The sequence below is a fragment of the Magnolia sinica genome, chromosome 12 (assembly GCF_029962835.1).
Source record: "Magnolia sinica isolate HGM2019 chromosome 12, MsV1, whole genome shotgun sequence".
NCBI lineage: Eukaryota > Viridiplantae > Streptophyta > Magnoliopsida > Magnoliales > Magnoliaceae > Magnolia > Magnolia sinica.
Window position 1 is genome coordinate 38,250,516 of NC_080584.1, and position 22,408 is coordinate 38,272,923.

Sequence of the window (22,408 nt, forward strand, 5' to 3'; positions counted from 1 at the left end):
AATTCCGTGAGCAATCCAGCCGTCCAAAGTATTAATGGACTTCTTCTCATGAATTGGATCTTCTAGCGATATCTTTCTGCAAATTTCACCATGATGAGATGCGCGACTCTTCTCTGGTATGAAGCCGATTCCGTCTTCAAGTTTTTTGCCCCTCAGCCTGGGCGAATGAAGCCAGATGGGTGAATCCACTGGTAAATAATTGTTGACCAAGAATGACTGGTATCCCACCACCGCATCCAACTATAAGAAGTATGAACTGTATGGTTACAACCGGGGATTATGAAGAAAGAATCCACGCGACCGCCTAACAGTTGTTTCCATATCATGGCCCAATTGATAAGACCATTTTCCTAGCAACGCATTCTCTTAGTGACCAATCCGCAATCCTCTGGCACAGCATGGTCGTAGCCAAATTGGCGAGCGAAGTGACTGAGATAATAGGGCTCTCGCTAAAACTCCATTCCTTCTCGAAGGGGTAGACTGCAAGAGCGAATGGAGAGGAAGAAAGCTCTTTCTGCTACTATGAGTTTAGCCTGGTCCACCATGTCGATGTCTTTGATATAGTGATGGAGATGAAATTGGAAGAAACTCACTTGATCAGTATCTTTGATTTTGTTGGCCACCCAATTGTATGACCTTTTGGCCATAGCCTTTTGTTGGAAGAACTAGAGCGGGAGATGTGCAGGATGAACGTACGCCTTCTTTGGCGCTTCAAAAGTCCAAGGAAAGTAGACTCCCAGCCAGCCAGTGAAATAATGCCATGAAGTGTGCGTTGATGAAGCTCCAATGGTAGGGTTCTTGACATGGGTGGCTACTTCTCCGAGGGCTCTATAAATAGAACATAGCACTAGAGGTGCGAGAGAATACTTGTGTCCTTCTGTCAAAGCGCCGGCAATGACGAAGACTGTAGGGCGAATAGCATCTACCCATTTTGAGCTTGGAAGTACCACGATGCTCAGCCAATAAGCTAGGAAGGCCGCAAGCTCCCCGAATAAACTGTACTCCGCTCGTTCCTTGATATTTTTGCAAAGTTCTGTGAGCTCTTTAGATCGACAATCACGGAATCTGCAAGGAAAAGTAAAAGATTGATATGAGGAAATGTATAATAAAAAGAAAAAAGAAAAAGGGAAGTTGATTCCTAAATTTGAAAATACCTGAGGGCCCTGGAGAAATGTGTCAGCCACTGCAGAGGAGAAAGCTTATGGATGTTTGGAAATTTTCCCATCTCCCTAAAGAGTTCGATGGTGGTCTCAGAGATGGAAGGCTTGCGATCAGGAGAAGATACGAAGGCCAGTTCTCTATTAGATGGGACGAATTCATCATAGAATTTGCCTATTAATGGAAGGCCTGCTATTTGGAGGAGATCTCAGAGAGTGATACTCATCTCACCGAATGACAGGTGGAAAGAGTTGGTGGTGGGACACCAGTACTCGAGAAAACCCTTCATCATAGTCGGTTCCTTATAGAAGTATTGAGATGTAACTTCTATAGCATCATACAAGCCGATCTTGGCAAGTGTACCCGCGTGCTTTTCCAAGATGGCTTCTGCCCAATCTGAGTAATAATGTCGCGAAGTGAGCAAGCCTCTTGTTCGGAAATCTTCAGGCCCTCAGAGTTGCTTGCGATCTTTGAAGCGCTGCCTGATGGTTTCGTAGAAATATGTGGGAAAGAGGTTGTGGGGATTGTGAAAAGGGGTTAGAAAAATCATGGGGTGCACTTCACCAATGCTTTGCCGCGACTTATGCGCTTACAATATCCCCTCAAGGATGCGTGGTTCTCTCATCGCCCACAAGAAAGTGTACATCAGTTTTTCCCCGTCCATATAATCCCTTGGCTCGCAATTGAGCATGGATTGGTGGCGATGAAGCATAATGGGAATCACCGTCATACCCTCCGAGTGAGGGTTATCGAATTTTATGACGCCCTCAATAACTCGGACCAATTCCCATGAGTTCTAGAGTTTCTTCTTACTGTGCTCCTTAATCTTCTCCTCGAACTCCTTCACCTTGTTTCGGCGAGTCTTCTTTGGATGGGAAGCAGGCGAAGTGTCATCTCTAGCGGGAGGTCTTTAACTGTCTGTACCAATGAGCAATTGTCTTCAACCATTCATCCCAGTCACACTCTCGGCCCTGCTTCGGAGGAAGTTTCAGTTATCCTATTGCGATTGCCCAATGAATGGGCGAAGGTAATGAAGTAATGCGGTCGGTGAAGTTAAAGGTGGGTAGTACAGGTTCTTTGAAGTATGCAGGGTTACGGGCAGTGGTCTTAGTACGTTTGGCTGGCGGTTGATCTGAAGAAGGAGAAGGGCGGAAAGAAGACAGGTCAGGCAAATCTGGGTGAGAAGGCTATTCAGATGGCGGGTCTACAGCGCGGTATGTTCGCTTGATACGGTCCATAATGGAAAAGGGGTTGAAGACTTGAAGGTAATTGAAGAAAAGTTGAGAATTTAGCTAAGTTCTGGAAAAAGGACCAAGAGCTAGAAAATTGTCAACTCCTGGTTGCGCGGGACTGCACAATCGAAGTCCCGCGCAAAGGCCAAAAGGCTTGCACGAACAGGAGGACCGTTGAGCAAGTTAGCGCAAATCGAAAGACGTTGCGCGGGTTTGCGCAAAAGTAAGATGTTGCACGGGAAAAAATCGCAGAGGAGCAAGGGTTCGCTGTAGTGCAAGTGCATGGAGAATGAATGAAGGGTCAGGGTATTTATAAGGAGTATGGCCGAGTATGCTGCGCGGGTTTCCATTGCGTGGGTCCGCACAAACCCTGTCAAGATTGCAAAATTGATCCTTTTTCTTTAATTTTTGAGGGAAACAAAGAAAGGATCAAGGGGGCATCTGTTGAGGCATAAAAAATGAAGGAAAGATTGAAGTGAAAGAAGATTGAAAAGAAGAAAAAAGATAGAAAAAGAAGAAGAACAAGATGACTTACAGGTGGTTCGCGCGGGTCCACGCAAATGATTTCTGTTGCGCGGGACCGCGCAACCGATATACCAATTGCGTAGGTTCGCTCAACTGGTTTTAGGACTGATTCTTTGATAAAAGACCTGAAGCATTAAAGGTGGGTCCCACGGCACCAAGTTCGAGGTTCCACATGTGCGAGAGCCTATAAATACCCCCTCCCCCTTCATTTGGAGGATTCGAAGATTTTGGAGAGGAAGCAGAGTGAGGAGAAAGACTGAAGGTAGGAGAAAGGAGGCCCCGATTGTTTGTGCGGACCCGCGCAAACCATATCAGTTGGCTGGTTCGCGCAACCAGACTGCCCTACAGTCTGTGGAGTTAAAGAGGCAACATGCTACTGAAATGGCCAAGTCTCCAGATTTCTTCTGTCTAAGCTTCAAGAGGAGAAATCAGTAGAAGAGATCTTTATCATATTCCTCTTAAAGAGATGATCAAATCGCGAGTCGAAATGCTGCCGGATTTGATATCTGACTTGGACATTTAAACTTTGTCAATTTCTACATTTTGAATTATCTATCTTAGAATCAAGGGATGTTTGAGGATGTAAATGAACTCAGTAATAATAAAATATGATGATTGTCTTTAATGTTCTCTCTCTGTTATGTTTGAATAAGATCATATCCCAAATCCAATGCATTTGTTTCTTGTTAGAAACAAACACTCATGGCTACAACACTTAAACTATCTAAAGATAAGTCAGGTAAAAGTGTCAATTCTTGTCTTTACTGTAGCATGATTGGTACCCTATTGTACTTAACAACCAGTAGACCTGATATTTCCTTCAGTGTTGGGATATGTGCTAGATATCATTCTAACCCTAAATAATCTCATTTATCTGATGTCAAAAGAATTATCAGATATGTTAAGTACTAGTAACTTGGATTTATGGTATCCACATGATACATCTTTACAAATAGCTGAATACACTGATGTTGACTAGGCAGGTAATATTGATGATAGAAAATCCAAAAGTGGTGGATGCTTTTATATTGGAAACTGTCATGTTTCTTGGATGAGCAAGAAGCAAAATTTAGTATCATTATCTACCACAGAAGCTGAATATATTGCAGCAGGGAATGCTTGCATGTAACTTATGTTGATGAAAAGCAACGATATTGATAGGTCCTCATCAAACGGATCAATCATTACTCAAGGTGGACAAGCTCTAAAGAAAGCATTTAGAAACAACCATAAAAAACTATGATTCGCCTATCCGGCTACAACTATCAGTATGTGGGAGGAGCTTACTTACTCACTGGAGTAATTCTGTTATTTATATAACGGGTGGAACCCCACTAATAACAGAAAGGTTTTTGCTATAAACTTCCAGGGCAAATCAGATTGACTTTAATCATTAGCATGTTGGCAGACTATGGTATTGATCAGGACACTATGAATCTATATTGTGATAATACTGGTGTAATAAACATTTCTAAAAATTCTATTCAACATTCTCACACAAAACACATCGACATACAATATCATTATATTCGAGAATTAGTTTAAGAGAACACTGTTATGGTAAAATACATTCACACTGAGAAACACCCTGGACAGTGTCAAATTCACTAATTTAAAACATGACATTGGATTATGTTGCATTAATTAATTATGATGTCTTTAAATAATCTTTCTTTATTGCATTTTTATTAATTTTTATTTTTATTAAAATTTGCATAAAAGAAAAATTGGAATATTGCAAAATTCTTAGGTTGTTCAGCCAGCCCATATTTAACCGACCAATTTGGTCAGCCGAGCACGTGCTCGGGTTAGCCGAATTGTGCGTGGAATGGGTTAAAAGGGGGAAAACCCCCAAATCACCTCATTTCCACTTCTTCTTCCTCGACTAACCGGTGCTTCCTTCAGTCAATACATCACCTTAGCTTCCTTGTAAGTGGTTTATTTGCATTTTTCTTCTATATTTAAATTCTTTATTGCATTTTATTCAAATATTTTAAATTTATCTTGAATCTAGATCCTTTCTTTTTAGTGGGTTTGCTCTAAAATCTGATCTACTCAAACCCATCCCCCGTTTTTATATTTCTTACTCATTTTCTTTCATGGAACCTAGACATATAAGCACACTATTCGTAGACCTCATTCTGGTTCCTCTTCCCGCTCTGCCCCTCAAGTTGTGGGACCATTCATGCACCAGAGGATGATCCAGAGAATGTACAGGAATTCCACTCTCGGAGCATTATTATTGAGCAATAGGTTAATGTCGATCACATTACTTAATATGGTCTAGTTGAACTCCTTTCCGAGGTAGGATGGGAGCAAATTTTAAAATGAGGTAGGGCGTCTTACTAGTCCATTGTACAAGGGATGTTTGCATCCATTAATGAAATTTCTTCAGATAACTTAATGTTTAATATTCAATTTTTGAAAGAAACTATCACTGTAACACCCTTTATCATATCGTCTGTTATGGACATTGAGATGACTGATGATGGGGTATCAATTCCTACTCTTTCTGGAGATATGAACAATTCAGAAAGAAACTCTCTTACCCAGGTGTTATGTGGTTTTGACATCGAATGGCGGTCCAGTAACTCTCTCCCCATGTATAATTTACTTCCAAAATAACACGTTTTTCATCGCATCTTCACATCTAATGTCTATCCTAAGGCAGGGAATAAGACCGACCTTACTCCCTTCATGATGCGTGTTATGCATGTTGTTGCATCTGGTATCTGTATGTCTTCCATCTTTGATTTCCTTCCTGATTATTCGATATCGCCTCCATCCGCGTCATGGCTCTATTCCTTTTGCATTCCTCATGGCTTCCCTTGCTTTGCGCTTTAATGTTCAAATTTTGGCAATCGAAGCACCGGAATTGGAACTCCCTTTTGATAACGCAAACCTGAATATGATGCGGTTAAATCCGCGTCCTGAGCAACTAGGCGATCAAGAAGAAGCTCGTGAAGGCGATGTCAACATGGACAACATTTTTGTTGATTTAGAAGAGTCAAGAGACACGAATGATTCTGATTTTTAGTCTTCTCAATTTGCTAATAGGTTGGAGAGTTTAGAGAAGAATATGGACGCTTTACAAGTATCCCATGACTTACTCCATCAAACTCAAAAACAATACATGAAGTACGTCAAAAAATACTTTCATCGCTTTAATAGGAGTTTGATGATTAATGATCCTAAGATGCCTACACCGTCCTCCTCTGAATCAGAATGATTAAACACTTATGGTCTATAATAACTCTTTATTACTCTTTCGATTTGCCGCACTCGTATTGAATTTCTCTCTAGATTACTTGTATAATTGCCTTTATACATTTGAATGATCGTATCATTATGACATTATTTTTTATATTTATGCCTTCTATTATGCATCTTTTGATTTATTTTTTCCTTTGTCAACTTCTGATAAAAAGGGGGAGAACTTATGATCAAGGAATATATTTTATTTTATTTTATTTTTAATCTTTGATGCATGATATGAGATATATATAGAGATGAATGATATATATGGAGAATTTATTTTTTCTGATACATGATATGAGATATGGAAATGATTCTTTTCTAATATGATATGGGATTATATTTGTTTGCATTGGATTGCATGTGGTGAATACACACACACACACACACACACACACACACACACTAGATCAAGTACTCAAGGGGAGCTACTGATGATTATTCTAAGGGGGAGCATCATGTAAGAACTTCAAGATATGATACTACAGGTGGTGTATAGATGATCTTTTGAACCGGAGCATATTTTAGTACGATGAGTTTGTGAGATGTTGTAATGTTGTATGACGAGTTGTGTATGATTGTGTTTTGTCACGAAATTGACAAAGGGGAAGATTATAAGTGCTTATACTTAAAGCACAGTTAGGATTGTCAAAATTCGTAGTCCTGAATGGATCACAAGTACTCATGAAAATGTTCTTCGATAACTCATGAAGATTACGTAAAGACTGGATCAACATCTCAAGGAAGACTCATCATCATAAGCTTTAACTTGTCTTGGTTCGTAGTTTGAAGTATTTGTTTGTGTCAACCATCGGGTGGTATAACCTTAGAATGGCCCTAGGTTAGGTGTATTTCATATGGTATCATAATGAACATAATTCCAAGTAAAATATACTAAAGTTGGGCCAGCCCGACTTCTGGTTCAGCCAGCCTAACTACCTTGGGCTAACCCAACACATTTCGGGCAAGTATACAACAAGATAAAGATTTTCTTCCTCAATTTCGACCAACCCAACCTTGAGTTCAGCCAGCCCGAGTGTGTTCGGTCAAGTTTCCAACAATATTTGATTTTTGGATAACAGGGAGATTCGGCCAGCCGAACCCTGTATTCGGCCAACTGAATTTTGGCTAGGGCCAGCCAAATTTTTAAAAGATCTTATCCTGCGAAATCCAAGTATCGTTGGAACGCAATCGTTAGAATTCGGCAAGCTGAACTGAAAATCTGGCCAGCCGAATTTTCAAGACCTTTGGCTATAAATAGAGGTCTTCTCTCATTCATTTCAATAATGAGAATTTGTGGCAATATACTTAAGCAAGGAGAGAAAGTCAGGGCCATCTTAAGCTATTTGTGTAATAAATCTTATTTTAAGTTAGCTTATTTTATTTTCTTTTCTCAAGTTAGTTTTAATCATTTTCAATAAAGTAATCCATACACTACTTGAGAATCAGATAATTGAATTTTCAGCATTAGAGTTTTTATTTATCAAAATTACATTATATCCCTATACTCTTTTTCGGTTGAACACATGTTTTCATCAATATCCCAAGAAAGAAGATCACTGCAATCAAAGCTAGAGTTACGTCTTTGACTCGACATGAGAAGATAAGCACCGTGTTTTATTTTATTATCTTTTGGGTTTTTCTGAGATAGCCCGAAAATCTCTACGGGTTGTTTTGTAGTGATCTCGTGAAATCACAAAGTGGGTTTTGTTGTGATAGCCCGTGAAAATCACAAAAATTGTATTAGGTTGTTAAGGTGAACCTATGAAAATCCATACAGGTGCGATTAACACACAACTATATAAGACAATTACTATGAGATAATCACCGTGAACTTTATGAAATTGTGGGAGAATTTGATTGACCCCTAAGAAATTAAAATATACATCAAGGGCATTAGAATTAAAGCCCTCGAAAATAAATCATCTTGAATGTCAAAGGTCCCAACCCTGTGATTGGAGACCTCAGGAAATCAATGTTCAAAGGTTATTTGGAATTAAAAGACAGTTAAAGCACCAATGAAAACGGAGATATTCACATTCACGCAAGTTCCATTCTTAGCACTATTATTTAATATGGAGAAGGGTGGGTTAAATGCATTAATAAGTCTATAGCTAATATAGTGGGATATGAGTTATGGAATATCCTTGATATACTCACCTATACAAGTACGAAAGTACGGTCACTTCCTATGAGATTAAGAGGGAAATCTCTAGAGCATTTGTTTTGCACATGTCCATAAGGTGCAGACTTTTCCTGAAAATCCAATAGCTGATAAATGCAAGTGAATTAATTCTCAGTCTCATGGTAAAAGAATATCAGTTCAAGACTCACTTCACTAATCAGGTTAAATCACAAGATAAAGGTTCACATCATATGCCTATATCTATTCACATTTTTCTTATTTGCATAAACTTTTTTTTTTTTAGAGACGGCGTGTCTGCCTCTTTCTAATGGGGACTATTTCCTGCGGATACACACAATCACCAGCAACCTCGTGTATCAGGTAATGCCGAGGTGTTGTGTTTATAATATAGAGGTTTCAAAACAAACAAGTGTGTTTTGACAATGTGTTTATTTTATCCCGCATTGGTTAGGGAAGAGAATTGTAATCCCTTTATGGGCTTCATCCTCTTCCAGAAATTATGCTTTTGAAGTGCATGAGAATTTGTGCACCACATGCTATTTTTCACACACATGCACGCGTCACAGCTACGCCCCTTCTAGAGATTATGCTTTGAGATGTATGGGGGTGTATGCAGCCCATACCATTTTTCACGCATGCGGATGCACCGGTCCCATCATGCCGAGCCGGGCCAAGCAGGGCCATAGTCGTGGCGTAGCATGGTGTGGCAAATCCTATGTTTTAGTGAGCTTTTTAACATTAAAATACTTCAAAATTTGAAAAATCAAATTTTTAATGATTTTTCTCTTGATTCTTTTAGCCATTTCTAAGTGTTACAAAGAAACAGAGAGAAACAGTGACCCTCCCTCCCTCTGCCAAAGTCGGAGTTGCACTTCTATGGTAGGCTGCTTGAGCCTGGGGACTTCTCTGTTGTCTCAACCACAGCACTTGTGTGGGGTGGAACTGGTAAAGAGAGCTAATTGGCTTTGCTCGATCTTGGAGCAGTTTGTGACTCAACAAGCCCACACAGTCTCCGGTCAATTACACTCATCTCTGGAGAGACTGGAAGCTTACTCTCTGACTTCGTGTTTTTGCTCTTAGCCATCTCTGAAATTAACATCAACAACATACATCTCAACTCTCCAACTAGTGGCCATAAAAGGTTAGTGTAGCCAGGGGTCCACATTCAACGATTTACAAAAAAAAATAAAAAAAAAAATAAAGCCAAGGGATGTGTCATGTCCAAATATCTCCCCTATCATATGATCCAAGCAACGCAATATTAAGGTGCAGGTTGGATGTTTACAATCATCTGATAGGGAGACTTGGGGAAGCTCCCATCCACCTTGGCCACACCATTTGAACAATTGTATCACAAGATGGTAGTTCCAACATGTATAGTTTATTGGGCCATGGAAATAAACACAAGGTAATGCATTGCATATCTTCCTCACCTACTAAATTTCTTTCAGTGCATGTGTGCATCTAAGCATATACATCGCCACTGTTTCAAAAGAGCACGCACTCAGATATTTAAAATGCTTGGGGTTTTCCGAGTCATGACAGGCTCGCCGTTGAAATACAGGATCATGGGCTGCATGCAAAGAATAACAATGAGGAGCCATTGATAATTGTCTTTAAAAAAAAAAAAGAGTTGTCCATGTGTTTCTCAGCTGCATTGGTGTACAAGGATGAGTGCATCTTACCCCCATCTATACAACAGGAAAAGAGAGGTGCAGCTAAGCGTCTTCAGCATCACTCACACTTGGGCGGGTATCCAGGTAGAATTCTGAGTCAACATTATCGATGATCCTTCCCCTATCCAAAAACATAGAAAAGCAATAGTAGCACACCTCAATCAGTCACGGCCACAACCTCCATCCTAAACATTTAGGAAGATTTAATAGAACATGTGGAAACCACATAGCAGTGAGAATGAAACCAGCAATGTACCTTTCCAAGACAAATTTCCCTTCTTTATACTTCTGACTCTTGTCATGGGCTGCCTCCTAGATGCAATGATAAATATAAGTAGCCAGTAGTTACCGTAACAGAAATAAAGAACAAGACAGCACCACATAGTCCTTAACATGAGTCAAATAGCAAACCATTTCTTCATATATGGACAGACATGCATACATAAGGACATTTGCCCTCCCTCCCTCCCTCCAAGTCCTTGTAGAATACCATGTCCTTGTAGAATAAGTTATGCCCACCGGGATGTACATAGCATCCAACCTGTTCATCAGGGTTTCCCCACCCAATGTTTTAAATATCGATGATATCGGCCGATATATCTTGTATCCCACTTGTGTGATACGAAACACACAGGTAGTGCCGATATATCCCACATGTTCGATCCAGTGAGCATTTTCAATTCCCGATCCCTTTTTTCTTGAAATTATGTTAAATCAGTATCAAATGGTTATAAATCCATTGGTTCTTCATGTTTTGCATGAAAAATCATGGAGCTGGAGCTTTGATTTTGATATCCATTGGTTCTTCATGTTCTCCATGTTTTTTTTCGAAATCTTCTTTCAACCAGCTATCAATTGAGACTAATTTCGAAATATTTATGAGTATTTGATGAAATGATCATCACATACACTAATTTCAAATTTTGAGTGTAGGTGGTTTGATTTGGGCAAAATTAGGGAAAATTCAAAATTTCCCCAATTTCTCCCAAATTGATTGCAATGTTGCACTCCAAACATGAAATCAAGCATGTATGAGGGTTCGTCTACTAATTTGTTAAGTCCTTGTCAATTTTCGGAAAATTAAAAACATTTTAATTAAAATTTATTAAAATATCAAAAAAAAAATTCAAAATTTCCCTTCAACAGCTGTCAATTGAGACTAATTTCGAAATATTTAGGAGTCTTTGATGAAATGATTATCACATATACTCTAAATGTTATGCATTCAATTTGAATATAGTGGCATTAGTTTAGTTATACAGGCATAGCTTAGGACCCTATACAAAGGAAACCTATTATGTGCACTTCTTTTTTGAGATGTTATGATTTAAAAGTGTGTATTAAAGTCATTTTTAACAATCCCTGAAATTGCATTAAAAAATTCAACCATTTTCCCAATGTTTCCCCATGTTTCCCAAAAAGTACAATAAATTACCCGATACAGACGATATATCCCTTGCGATAACCGATATGTATCTGTATCCCAAGGATGCAATACGTAACGCGATATTGATATTTTGAACACCATCCCCACCATGAAAGCTTGGAGTCTTGGACATGCCCATCCAACAATCATGTAAGCCACCACAAGAATTTGGAAGTTTTTGGATGGTTCTTGAGTGTTTTTTGTGTACATGTCATCCAGCTTGCGAATTACATGATCCAACTAAGATGAAGGGATGCCCCAAAAGTTAGACCTATACAATCATTTGGTGGGCCACACCATAGAAAACAATGGCTACCATTCAAAACTTCCAAATACATGTGGTAGCCCATATGATGGTTGGATAAGTCTGATTTTCGTGGCATCCAACTTTTCATCTTGGAGAGACAGTTCTAGACAGGTTGGATGGATACACACATCCGAGTGAGCCCCACATGCAGCAGTTGTAGAATAAGCTAATCTACGAGGACTCTAGAGGAACTGGCCTCATCTCGAGGAGTTTGTTTTGCCTCTGTAGCAGCTCAAGATCCAGCGTGTCGCCAATCACTGGGCCCACATGCTGAGCATTCTGATTATTTGAACAGTTCATACTCTCATGATAGACTTTGGTATATAGAAAAGGACAATAATAGAAATAGGATAGGGATAGTGGTAGATAAAGATTTAAAGGATAAAGTTAGAGATATTAGGAGAACAAGTCATAGGATTTTATTAATAAAACTTGTGTTAAGAGAAGAAAAAATCAATGTTATTAGTTCACATGCACCATAGGTAGTGTTAGAGTATAGAATCAAGAGAGAATTCTGGGAGGATATGGATGGACCAATGCAAGGAATTTGAATGAAGAGAGGATATTTGTGGGAGGAGACTTAAAACAGTCATATAAAAAAAAAAAAAAAGAAAGTAGATATGAGCGTACATACATACATACATATATATGTTCTCCCTCCCTCCCTCCACACAAGTCCTTGTAGAATAAGTTATACTCACCAGGTTGTGTGTATGGCATCAAGGTTGTCCCACCATGAAAGTTGGTGCCCATCCAACAATCATGTGAGCCACCATGTCAATTTAGAGGCTTTTGGATGGTTGTCTTTTGTGTGTGTGTGTGTGTGCATCCAATCCATGAACTAAACGATCCCCACCCAAATGATGGGATGCCCCAAAAAATAAGACCTATACAATGATTAGGTAGGCCACACAATAGAAACAATGGCAACCATTCAATCTTTCCTAATAAATGTGGTAGCCCACATGATGGTTGGATAAGTCTGATTTTTGGTGCATCCAACTTTCATGTCGGAGAGATTGTTCTGGACAGGTTGGATGCATACACACATCCAAGTGGGCCCCACATGCAGCACTTGTAGAATAAACTTATCTACAAGGACTCAAGGTAACTAGCCTCATCTTGAGGAGTTTGATTTGCCTCTATCGCAACTCAGGATCCAGCATGTCCCCAACCACTAGTGCCCACATGCTGACAATTTTGATGATTTGAACAGTCCGTACTCTAGTTGCCACTACAAGGCAACCATTCAATCTTTCCTAATAAATGTGGTAGCCCACATGATGGTTGGATAAGTCTGATTTTTGGTGCATCCAACTTTCATGTCGGAGAGATTGTTCTGGACAGGTTGGATGCATACACACATCCAAGTGGGCCCCACATGCAGCACTTGTAGAATAAACTTATCTACAAGGACTCAAGAGTAACTAGCCTCATCTTGAGGAGTTTGATTTGCCTCTATCGCAACTCAGGATCCAGCATGTCCCCAACCACTAGTGCCCACATGCTGACAATTTTGATGATTTGAACAGTCCGTACTCTAGTTGCCACTACAACTGATCTATTGCCCTATAATCACACTTCAATGATGATCCAAATCTTTGATTTTCAGAGCCGCCAAAGTAAGATGATCATGTCCGTGTAGATTAATCAAGCTCCATAGGCCCACTGTGTTGTGTGTAACATCAGTAGACACTAGATTTTAGGTCCTTATGAAAAAGTTCATTCTAATCCATAATTAAGGTGGGCCACACCACATGGAAGAATGGAGAGGGCATGCCAACCATATGTTGTGTGGGTGCAGAATAGTATGTATATTTCCTATTCGATCATCAGGTATATGAATCCAGAATGAATAGACAATCCAAAACTCCAATGATCCAAAACTCAGTTGGGCCACACCATGTAAAACTATTGGTTTTAGACATGATTTTACATTGTCCCCCATGGTGTGGCCCACCAGATATTTGCATGAAGCCAATCTTTTGGGCTTACAGTAAAATTGAGATGGCTCACCTGATGGACAGAGTGGATGTCACATGAAGAGCATGGCGAGTTCCACAAAGCTCGGGTGTTCTAGTAGCTGCATATGACAAGTGTTGTAGAGGATTCCAGTCCCTTTGGGGACCCTTTCTATCTCTCTCTCAGCCCAATTAATCTCTCTACTCTCTGCATGTAGCCTGCAACCCTCTTTGAGGTTTGGCAGAGTATATTCCAATGTATTTCTATGGCAATGGCATGCGTCGGGACTTTAGCCGCTGGAATCGTATTTAATTGACCCAAACCATCCATATGATGGACCTCATGTTGGAAAGGAGATGGAGAAAATAAAAGCTCTTAAGATTGTAACATTTTAACTCTTCAAAAATTTTATGCTTTTCCTTTGAAAATGGATGTTGTCCATAATGATCGAAGGGTTTAAATATTTTAATTTGAGAATTATTTTGGATATCCTCCATCCACAGGGAGGCCCATCATATAAACAGTAACTCATTGGAAGAACTTCAATGCAATGGCTAAACTCCCAATGTATCCCATTGCATTACCTCAGGATGATTTCTGGCAGACCTCCCCTCTTTTACTTGCTAAACTCATTTTTTCACAAGTATTAATTGTATTTAACTCTCCCTCTCTCTCTCTCTCTCTAACAATGAAATGTCTCCCTCCATTCAATTAAGAGAGCATTTAATAATCTTGTCCAAAACAAGTTCAGTAAATGCAAGATATATGGGGATGCATTCAACTGTAGATGCAACTGGATGCATATGATCATTCCTAACATATATACATGCATACATATATGGGAAATTATTCAATGCAAACATTTTCACCAAAAGTTCAGGGAAAACGTTGGGTGACGCACACTGTGATGTATGACATCCAACCCGTCCATCAGAGGCACCCTGGATTGTTTGGCCAGCGGCCTAAAAAAAGGTCAATCCATGACTCAGGTGGGCCAGGCGACAGGAAACAGTCGAGGTCAACACCCACCCTTGATTGGAAATAGACGATCGTGTTGTGTATATGCCATCCAACCCCTGCTTATGATACATCTGCCCTAGATGTATCATATGAATGGTTTGGATGGCATAGACAGCACAATGGGCCCCATATGCAACCAATTGTCAGTGTTCCCCTTGTTTCCTGTCGTGCAACCCACCTGATTGTCAGAGCAGACTGATTTTTGAGCCTTTGACCAAACGAGCCAAGGCACATTTGATGGATGTGTGGGATGTCATCAACATTGGGCCCATATTAAAAATAAAAAACAAAAATTGTTTCACTGAACTTTTGGTGAAAACATTTGAACTGAATCATTTCCCTGTGTCCAGCAGCCTGTGGGTGGGTGGGAAAGTGCACATGGGTGTTGTATTTGTGTGCGTCCAGACGCACGCGCGCACGCGGGGGTGGGGAGGGGATTACATATTTCCAACCAACAACTTGCCCACAGAAGCAGCAGAATATGTCTGAAATGGTATGCATTCCGGATTGCATTATCCTCTCTTCTTGAGCTCCAATGCTAACATTCACCCTGAAATGATAGGAATTAAGTAAAGACCAACTGATTCATATTCAGAGTTTGTGCAATGCAAAATGCTTAAATATATACAAGATGCGATTATGAGCAAACAAGGTGAATCATGAGTAGAAAAGTAACAACATAAACAAAATATTTTTGGTGAAAGTTCAAGACCTTCCTTTTTTTATTGGAAAATGGGGAAGAAAAAAAATGAAAACGAAAACAAAAGACTAGAAATTCTAAGGCCTTCCTTGTTCTTTTTTGCATTCAAGATAGGTAACCTATCTTCACTGTACCATGTGTGAAACTCTAGTTTTATGCCCAAAATCCAAATCCATGTCATATCTCTATCATATCCCTGCGGAGCCATGACAAGCGCGCACACATGCAATAAAGCTCATGTACACAAATACACGCCACATGTGCCAGCATGGCACATAGGTAAGAGACTCAATCCAATTTCGAAAACAGCCCCTGTTTATAAGTTTTTAAGGGCTGTTGTTGAGTATAAGAATAGCCTTATCACATCATTTCTTAGTCCTTTAAGTTTAGGAAGCAGTTGTAACCATTTGTCGCAAACTCGCAATAAATATTGCCGCAACTGCCACAGTATGCTATAGCATTGCCTGTCACAACTACTTTAATTTGCAACACTATGAGTTATGTTGCCACGAGACTATAGGACGGACAGATTCCACCTTTGTTGCGTTGATACATTGATGGGGACATCAGAAGACTTACTTGGGTGTACCAGAGATGGACCAACCACCCATATTAGCGCAACTTTCTTTGTCAATGGGAAACAAGTTCCAGATGGGGCCTGCCGGACCATTTTGAAGACCTCACATGCATTGGACGTGCATTGGGAAGACCCCACTTTGGGATGGTGCATGTGAGCTGCTTAGGAGACCACTTTAGTCATATGACTTTTATTTTGTGTCAATCTAACCGTTGACCTTGTCGATCAGGCCATCAGGCCACCAAATCTTCCAGATCTGGGCCCCTTCGACTCTGATCTTACTTTTTATGTTTTTTTGTTAATTTTAAGATTTCTTTGATGGTTGAGATTGATAATAAGTGTTTCAGTTTTCTTATTTTGGATGATAGGCCATTTCACTTAAGTGAGTGGCATAGTTGTAATTATCTTGAATTTTTAATTCCGGATTTTTAATAATAAAAGCAAGGGGGGTAGAGATCCAACCCAAGTGGAGATTTAAGAAGAAAAAAGAAGAAGAGAGAAGCTCTCTTGTGTGAAGGAATTTTCCTCCTTGCTTTCTTGGGTTTTTTAGAAACTCTCCCTTCCAATTGAATTGTGAAAGGGTAGAAGCTTGTTTGGTGGTGGATTCCCCAAGGCACATGATTCCTCTCTCTTCTTCAAAGGTATTCTTCTTCTTTTTTTTTTCTCATCTTCCTCTTTTCCCTTCCATTACAACCTTTAAACCCATCAAAACCTCATTCAATCATCCCTCTCTTTCTTCTCCTTTAACTAGACACGTGTGGGCCCCTGTTTAGGGTTTTCCCTCTTCGACTTTCCTCCAAACTCCCTAATTCCTAGATCATTTGAATCCCTAAAAACCTTATTCCTAAATCTCCATCCATGAATACAAAACCCTAATGAAAATCTGAATTTTTTGGGAAACTTTCCCCAAACCAGAATTTTGCTTGCATCTTTGTCTATCTACATGGTTGTTGCACTACCCATGCTAGATTGGAAGTCCCTACTTCCAAGTGAGCCGCTCTTGAATTATTTTATATTTTTGTGCACCGCGTATGTGATAACCCAGGATCTTCGTGTTATAAATCTGAATTTTTGAATCTATTATGTGGATATGCTTGATTTTACATGTTGAATTGCTGAAATTAATGTGTGATTAATCTCTCATCTTACATCCTAGGATAGTTTCTATCATCCTACATCGAATTTGGTATCAGAGCCTAGGTCTAACGTACGGTAGGTGTTTGACAAAATTCCTATACCCACAATAGAGGATATAGGTCGCATATAGCTTGTTGAATTTTTCTGATTTGGCTTGCTGAATTTTCTGCTTGGGTATTTTCAAAGTACTATATTTCTGAAATTTTCAAATTTAGTGACTTTAAGACACCTCGTTGTTGAATTTTCAGGTTTGGCCTTACTAATATCATTATGGGGTTGTCCATAGGGTTTAAGGTACTAAGGGTCATCATACATAGAACACATGTGCATCATATAGCATCACATTAATCGCCGTCAAATCTGATTTTTTTCACCGCATTCATCATATAGTATACATTCAGCTAAGTTGTCTCTCATTAAGGTTGTTTAGTGTATGCAAATGCGAATAGGTCGTGGTTTTGGTTTATTCCCCACCATTAACCAGGATCAGATTGTTAAGGCTCTCGAAAAGATTAACAGTCGTTTGACGGCCATTGAGGCGCACAATAAGACCATTGCCACGCAATTGACTGCCAGCAACCAGCGTATCACATAGCTAGAAGTTACCTCTCACTGTACCCTCATCACCGGGGAAGACCACCAGTCTCAGGTAGGAGAGCCAGCAGATGAAGACACAATTGAGCAGGGCCCAATTCTAGTAGAACCTATTAGGGGTCGTAATAGGAACTTTGGTCAGGGAGTAGGTCATGTAAGATTGCGCGCCCATGCTCCCCATAGAGAGTCGCGTGATTGTTACGACTGTAAGGAAAGGGTTATGAAGAGCATCAAAGTCGATACTCCCAATTTTGATGGTCGCTTAAACCCGAAGCATTTCCTTGACTGGGTAGCTGACATGGACCACTTCTTTGAGTGGCATGATATATCAGATCGCCGTCGAGCGAGGTTCACTAAAATGAAGTTGACGAGTCAAGCCAAGTTGTTCTAAACCAATACAGAATGAAAGGCAGAGTGGCGTGGAGATGAACTCATTACATCATGGGTTAAGATGAAAGAACTTAAAGAAAAATGTGTCCCACTCTCCTCCGTGATCGCCTTTTGGACCAGTGGCAATCCTTGAGACAATGGTCGATGTCTGTATCGGATTACATCGAGAGATTCGATGAGTACATGATGCGATGTGATGTCGATGAATCTCCTGTTGTGACCCTGTCTCGTTTTAGGACGGGCCTGTGCCCTGAGATTAGGCGTGAGCCCATCCCTCATGTTGTTGATACACTAGAGGAGGCCTACCTTAGGGTAGAGGAGCTTGAAAGATACCTAGTGCAACCGACCATGAAGCGATTTGGGTCTCGTGATTCCAATGGCAGGGTTAATCCTCAGGGAGCCAAACCTAACCTTGTGAGCCAAAACAAAGCCCCAACTAGTGCTCCCACCTATAACAGAGATGTTAAAGTAAAGGGTCTAGTCAGCACTAGTTCGAAGGGAAGTGAGCATATGTGATGTTTTCGTTGCAATGGTTATGGTCACCTTGCAAAGGAATACCCAAAAAAATAAAGAGGTAAAGCTCTTATGATAGATGAGGCAGATAAGGATGATGAGGACAATTGCGACGTGGAGGAACATGAGCCTGATATTGGTGCTAGTGATGAGGAGTTTGATGATCAAGAGACCCACACTCTCGCAGTAGTCATATGCGCCTTTGCCTAAGCTAAAGAAAATGATGATTGCCGTAGGAACACAATCTTTTACACTTATACCAAGTGTGGAGAAAAGAATTGTGAAGTGATCGTGGACAATGGTAGTTGTGCCAACATGGTCTCTACTAGCACCGTGAGTCGACAAGGCTTGAAAGTCGAGTCTCACCCTCAGCCCTACAGAGTGTCGTGGGTTGATGAGTCCTACATTCCGGTCTCCAGTGTTTGAATTATCTCCGATATTATCTTTATCTCCACCTCAACGATACCGATAACACCAGTAGTGATACCGTTAACGCTAGTAGTATCAGAAATTCTAAGTATTAGCAATGTATCGCTAACTATTGCCAACTATCACTATCACGAATGTAATCGTCAATATTTTCAACTACGTAAATTCTAGGTGTCACTTATATTGCCAATGCATCAATATCACCAGTGTATCACCAAATTTTCGACTATGCAAATTCTAGGTAATGCTTGTATCATAAGTGTATCGACAATATTTTAATAATATTGCCAACGTATTGATATCATCATAATTTTGTTTATTATTATTATTATTATTATTATTATTATATTTCAAATTTTTTGTCATGGGCACATGGTTGTATGTAGTGTTCAATTTGTCATTGATAATATTAATAATATCTCGATATTATCGAAATCACAACATGCATGATATTGAGACCACAATCTTTCATTTCCTTTCCATTTGTTGATGATTTCTTGATGAAATTTCATGTGTTGTTGATATTTTGCACTATCAATGTATGATTGGATGAAAGGTTGGATGGTTAGATAGTTTGGATGAAATGGTTGGACTGATTTCTTATAACAACACATGCTTTTAAGGCCCCATTAAATGTAAACTTGTTATGTATGCATTCTTTTTGCAATTTTTTTATTTCTAAATATGCAAATGTGTACATTTTAACATCTCCTGAAGTTTCGATGAAAATTCCACCATTTTCGCCATGTTTCCCTGCATTTCTGGTTATCAGCGATATTATCGGCAATATCGATATTGTTTCTATATCCCTGGCCAATGAAACTTGTTATGATACCGATACTTCGAACACAACCAATCTCACAGGGATGTTGTATCCCCATCCAGTTTGGGTCGTATAAGGATTCATTGTGGTGCGATGCGGTTCACATGGATGTTGGCCACATCATCTTGGGTAGGCCCTGGTTATTTGACTTGGACATTACAATATTCGGTCGCACGACTATTTATACATTCATGTTTGAGGGCAAGAAAATTAAATTGAGTCCTCTTCCACCCAAGAGTATATCGAGAAAGGAGATAACCAAGAAGGGTGATCCTGGAACTTCGAGGAAGCCCAAACCTAAGTCTCTTCATATCATTAATGCAAAAGACTTTGAAAGAGAGACTAGGGAGGATTCGAAGGTGTATGCCATCGTGACTAGAGAGGCTACCCCCCAAGTTGGTGTAGAGTTGCCTAGTGAGGTGATTTCGATGATGGATGAGTTCAATGATGTCTTTACTGACAACCTCTCAGATGAGCTTCCACCTCAGAGACATCCAACATGCCATTGATCTCGTCCTCGGGTTAATTCTCTCAAACATTTCTCATTACAGAAAAACCCCACGGAGCATCTGGAACTCAAGAAGCAAGTTTATGAGCTTATTAGGAAAGGGTTCATCCAGGAGAGTATGAGTTCATGTGTCGTGCCCGCCCTTATGACATCCAAGAAGGATGGCACGTGGCATACATGTGTGGATAGCAGGGCCATCAACAAGATTACCGTTAAGTACCGGTTTCCTATACCGCGTCTTGATGATATGTTGGACATGATAGCCAATTTCACAATTTTCTCCAAAATAGACCTCAAGTATGTATCACCAAATCCGTATTCACCCAGGTGATGAGTGGAAAACGGCCTTCAAGACGAAGGATGGGATGTACAAGTGGCTAGTCATGCCTTTTGGGCTGACCAATGCCCCAAGTACATTTATGCGGGTGATGACCCAGGTGTTGAGACCCTTCATGGGGAAGTTCCTAGTCGTGTACTTTGATGACATCCTTATTTATAGCATGACTAAGGAACAACACCTCCACAATCTGAGGCAAGTGTGTGGGATCCTTAGGGCAAATAAGTTATATGCCAACCTCAAGAAGTGTTCATTTTTGTCTAGTAATATCATCTTCTTAGGTTTTATCGTGTCATCTGAAGGCATGTCTGCGGATCCCAAGAAAGTCAAGGCCATAATCAGTTGGCCCGAGCCGCGTAATATTCATGAGGTACGTAGCTTCCACGGTTTAGCTACCTTTTATAGACAGTTCATTAGAGGGTTTAGTTCCATCATAGCTCTCATTAACGATTGCATTAAAAAAGGGGAGTTCCAATGGACTAAAACAACCTCTAGGGCATTCAAGGAGATTAAGGTCAAGATGACTGAAGCTCTTGTCATGTGACTTCTAAATTTTTCCAAGGCTTTTGAGGTCGCTTATGATGGATCTGGTGTAGGTATAGGTGGAGTGCTTAGTCAAGAAGGGCACCATGTCACTTTCTTTAGTATAAAACTGAATAAAGCAAAACAAAAGTATTCTACCTATGACAAAGAATTCTATGCAGTAGTGTAGTCCTTGCGCCATTGGCGACATTATCTATTACCGCGGGAGTTGGTCTTATTTTCTTACCATGAGGCTTTGTGCTATCTCAACTCGCAAAAGAAGTTGAACCTAAGGCATGCCAAGTGGGTCTAATTTCTCTAAGAGTACATTTTGTGTTGAAGCACAAGGCCGGGGTTGAGAATAAACCTACCGATGCATTGAGTCGTAGGGTTGCGTTATTCCACTCCATGAGCGTTGAAGTCACTAGGTTTGACGTTTAAAGGAAGATTATCCAAGTTGCCCAGATTTTGGAGAGGTATACGTATCATTGTTAAATGGTAAGTCTAGGGGTATTAGTGAGTTTGTCATGGTTAGTGAGTTTTTGTTTAGAGGTGATAGATTGTGTTACCCCGTACGTCCCTCTGTGACTTTGTTGTCTGGGAGCTTCATGCTGGAGGGATAGCTGGTCATTTTGTGCGTAACAAGACTATTGCCCTTGTAGAGGAGCATCTTTATTGGCCAAGTCTCAAGTGAGACGTGACTAGCATTATAGGGCAATGTAGAACTTGTCAGTTGGCAAAGCAGAGGAAGCGTGATATTGGTTTATATACACCTTTGCCAGTCCCCCACACCCCATGGGTTGATATTAGAATGAATTTCGTGCTTGGGCTCCCGAAGACAATTAAAAAGCACGATTCCATTTTTGTAGTTGTGGAACGTTTTTCGAAAATTGCTTGCTTTCTCCTATGTTCTAAAACGTCCGATGCCACTAACGTGGCCAAGATATTCTTTAGGGAGAGAGTTCGCCTGCATGGTTTGCCGAAGACTATTATGTCAAATCGAGATGTGCGATTTATGAGTTATTTTTAGAAAACTCTATGGCACATGATAGGAACTAAGTTGCAATTCTCTTCGGCATACCATCCTCAGACTGATGGTCAGACGGAGGTTGTCAATCAAAACTTAGGAAATCTGCAACAATGTCTGGTGGGAGACCATATTAGGACCTGG

At 40.1% G+C, this 22,408-nt stretch overlaps 1 protein-coding gene across 1 annotated transcript in view; it reads right to left on the reverse strand.

Moving 5' to 3' along the window:
• Positions 1-9,678: 9,678 nt before the first annotated feature.
• LOC131221239 (protein yippee-like At5g53940) overlaps positions 9,679-22,408 on the reverse strand; it is a 36,719-nt gene continuing 23,989 nt past the window's right edge. Inside the window, exons 3-6 of the mRNA XM_058216436.1 lie at positions 15,149-15,257; positions 10,249-10,304; positions 10,002-10,113; positions 9,679-9,889 (exon numbers count right to left, since the gene is read on the reverse strand). Coding sequence (XP_058072419.1) covers positions 10,035-10,113; positions 10,249-10,304; positions 15,149-15,257 — 244 coding nt within the window. The 3' untranslated portion in view covers positions 9,679-9,889; positions 10,002-10,034. The remainder of the gene's footprint in view (positions 9,890-10,001; positions 10,114-10,248; positions 10,305-15,148; positions 15,258-22,408) is intronic.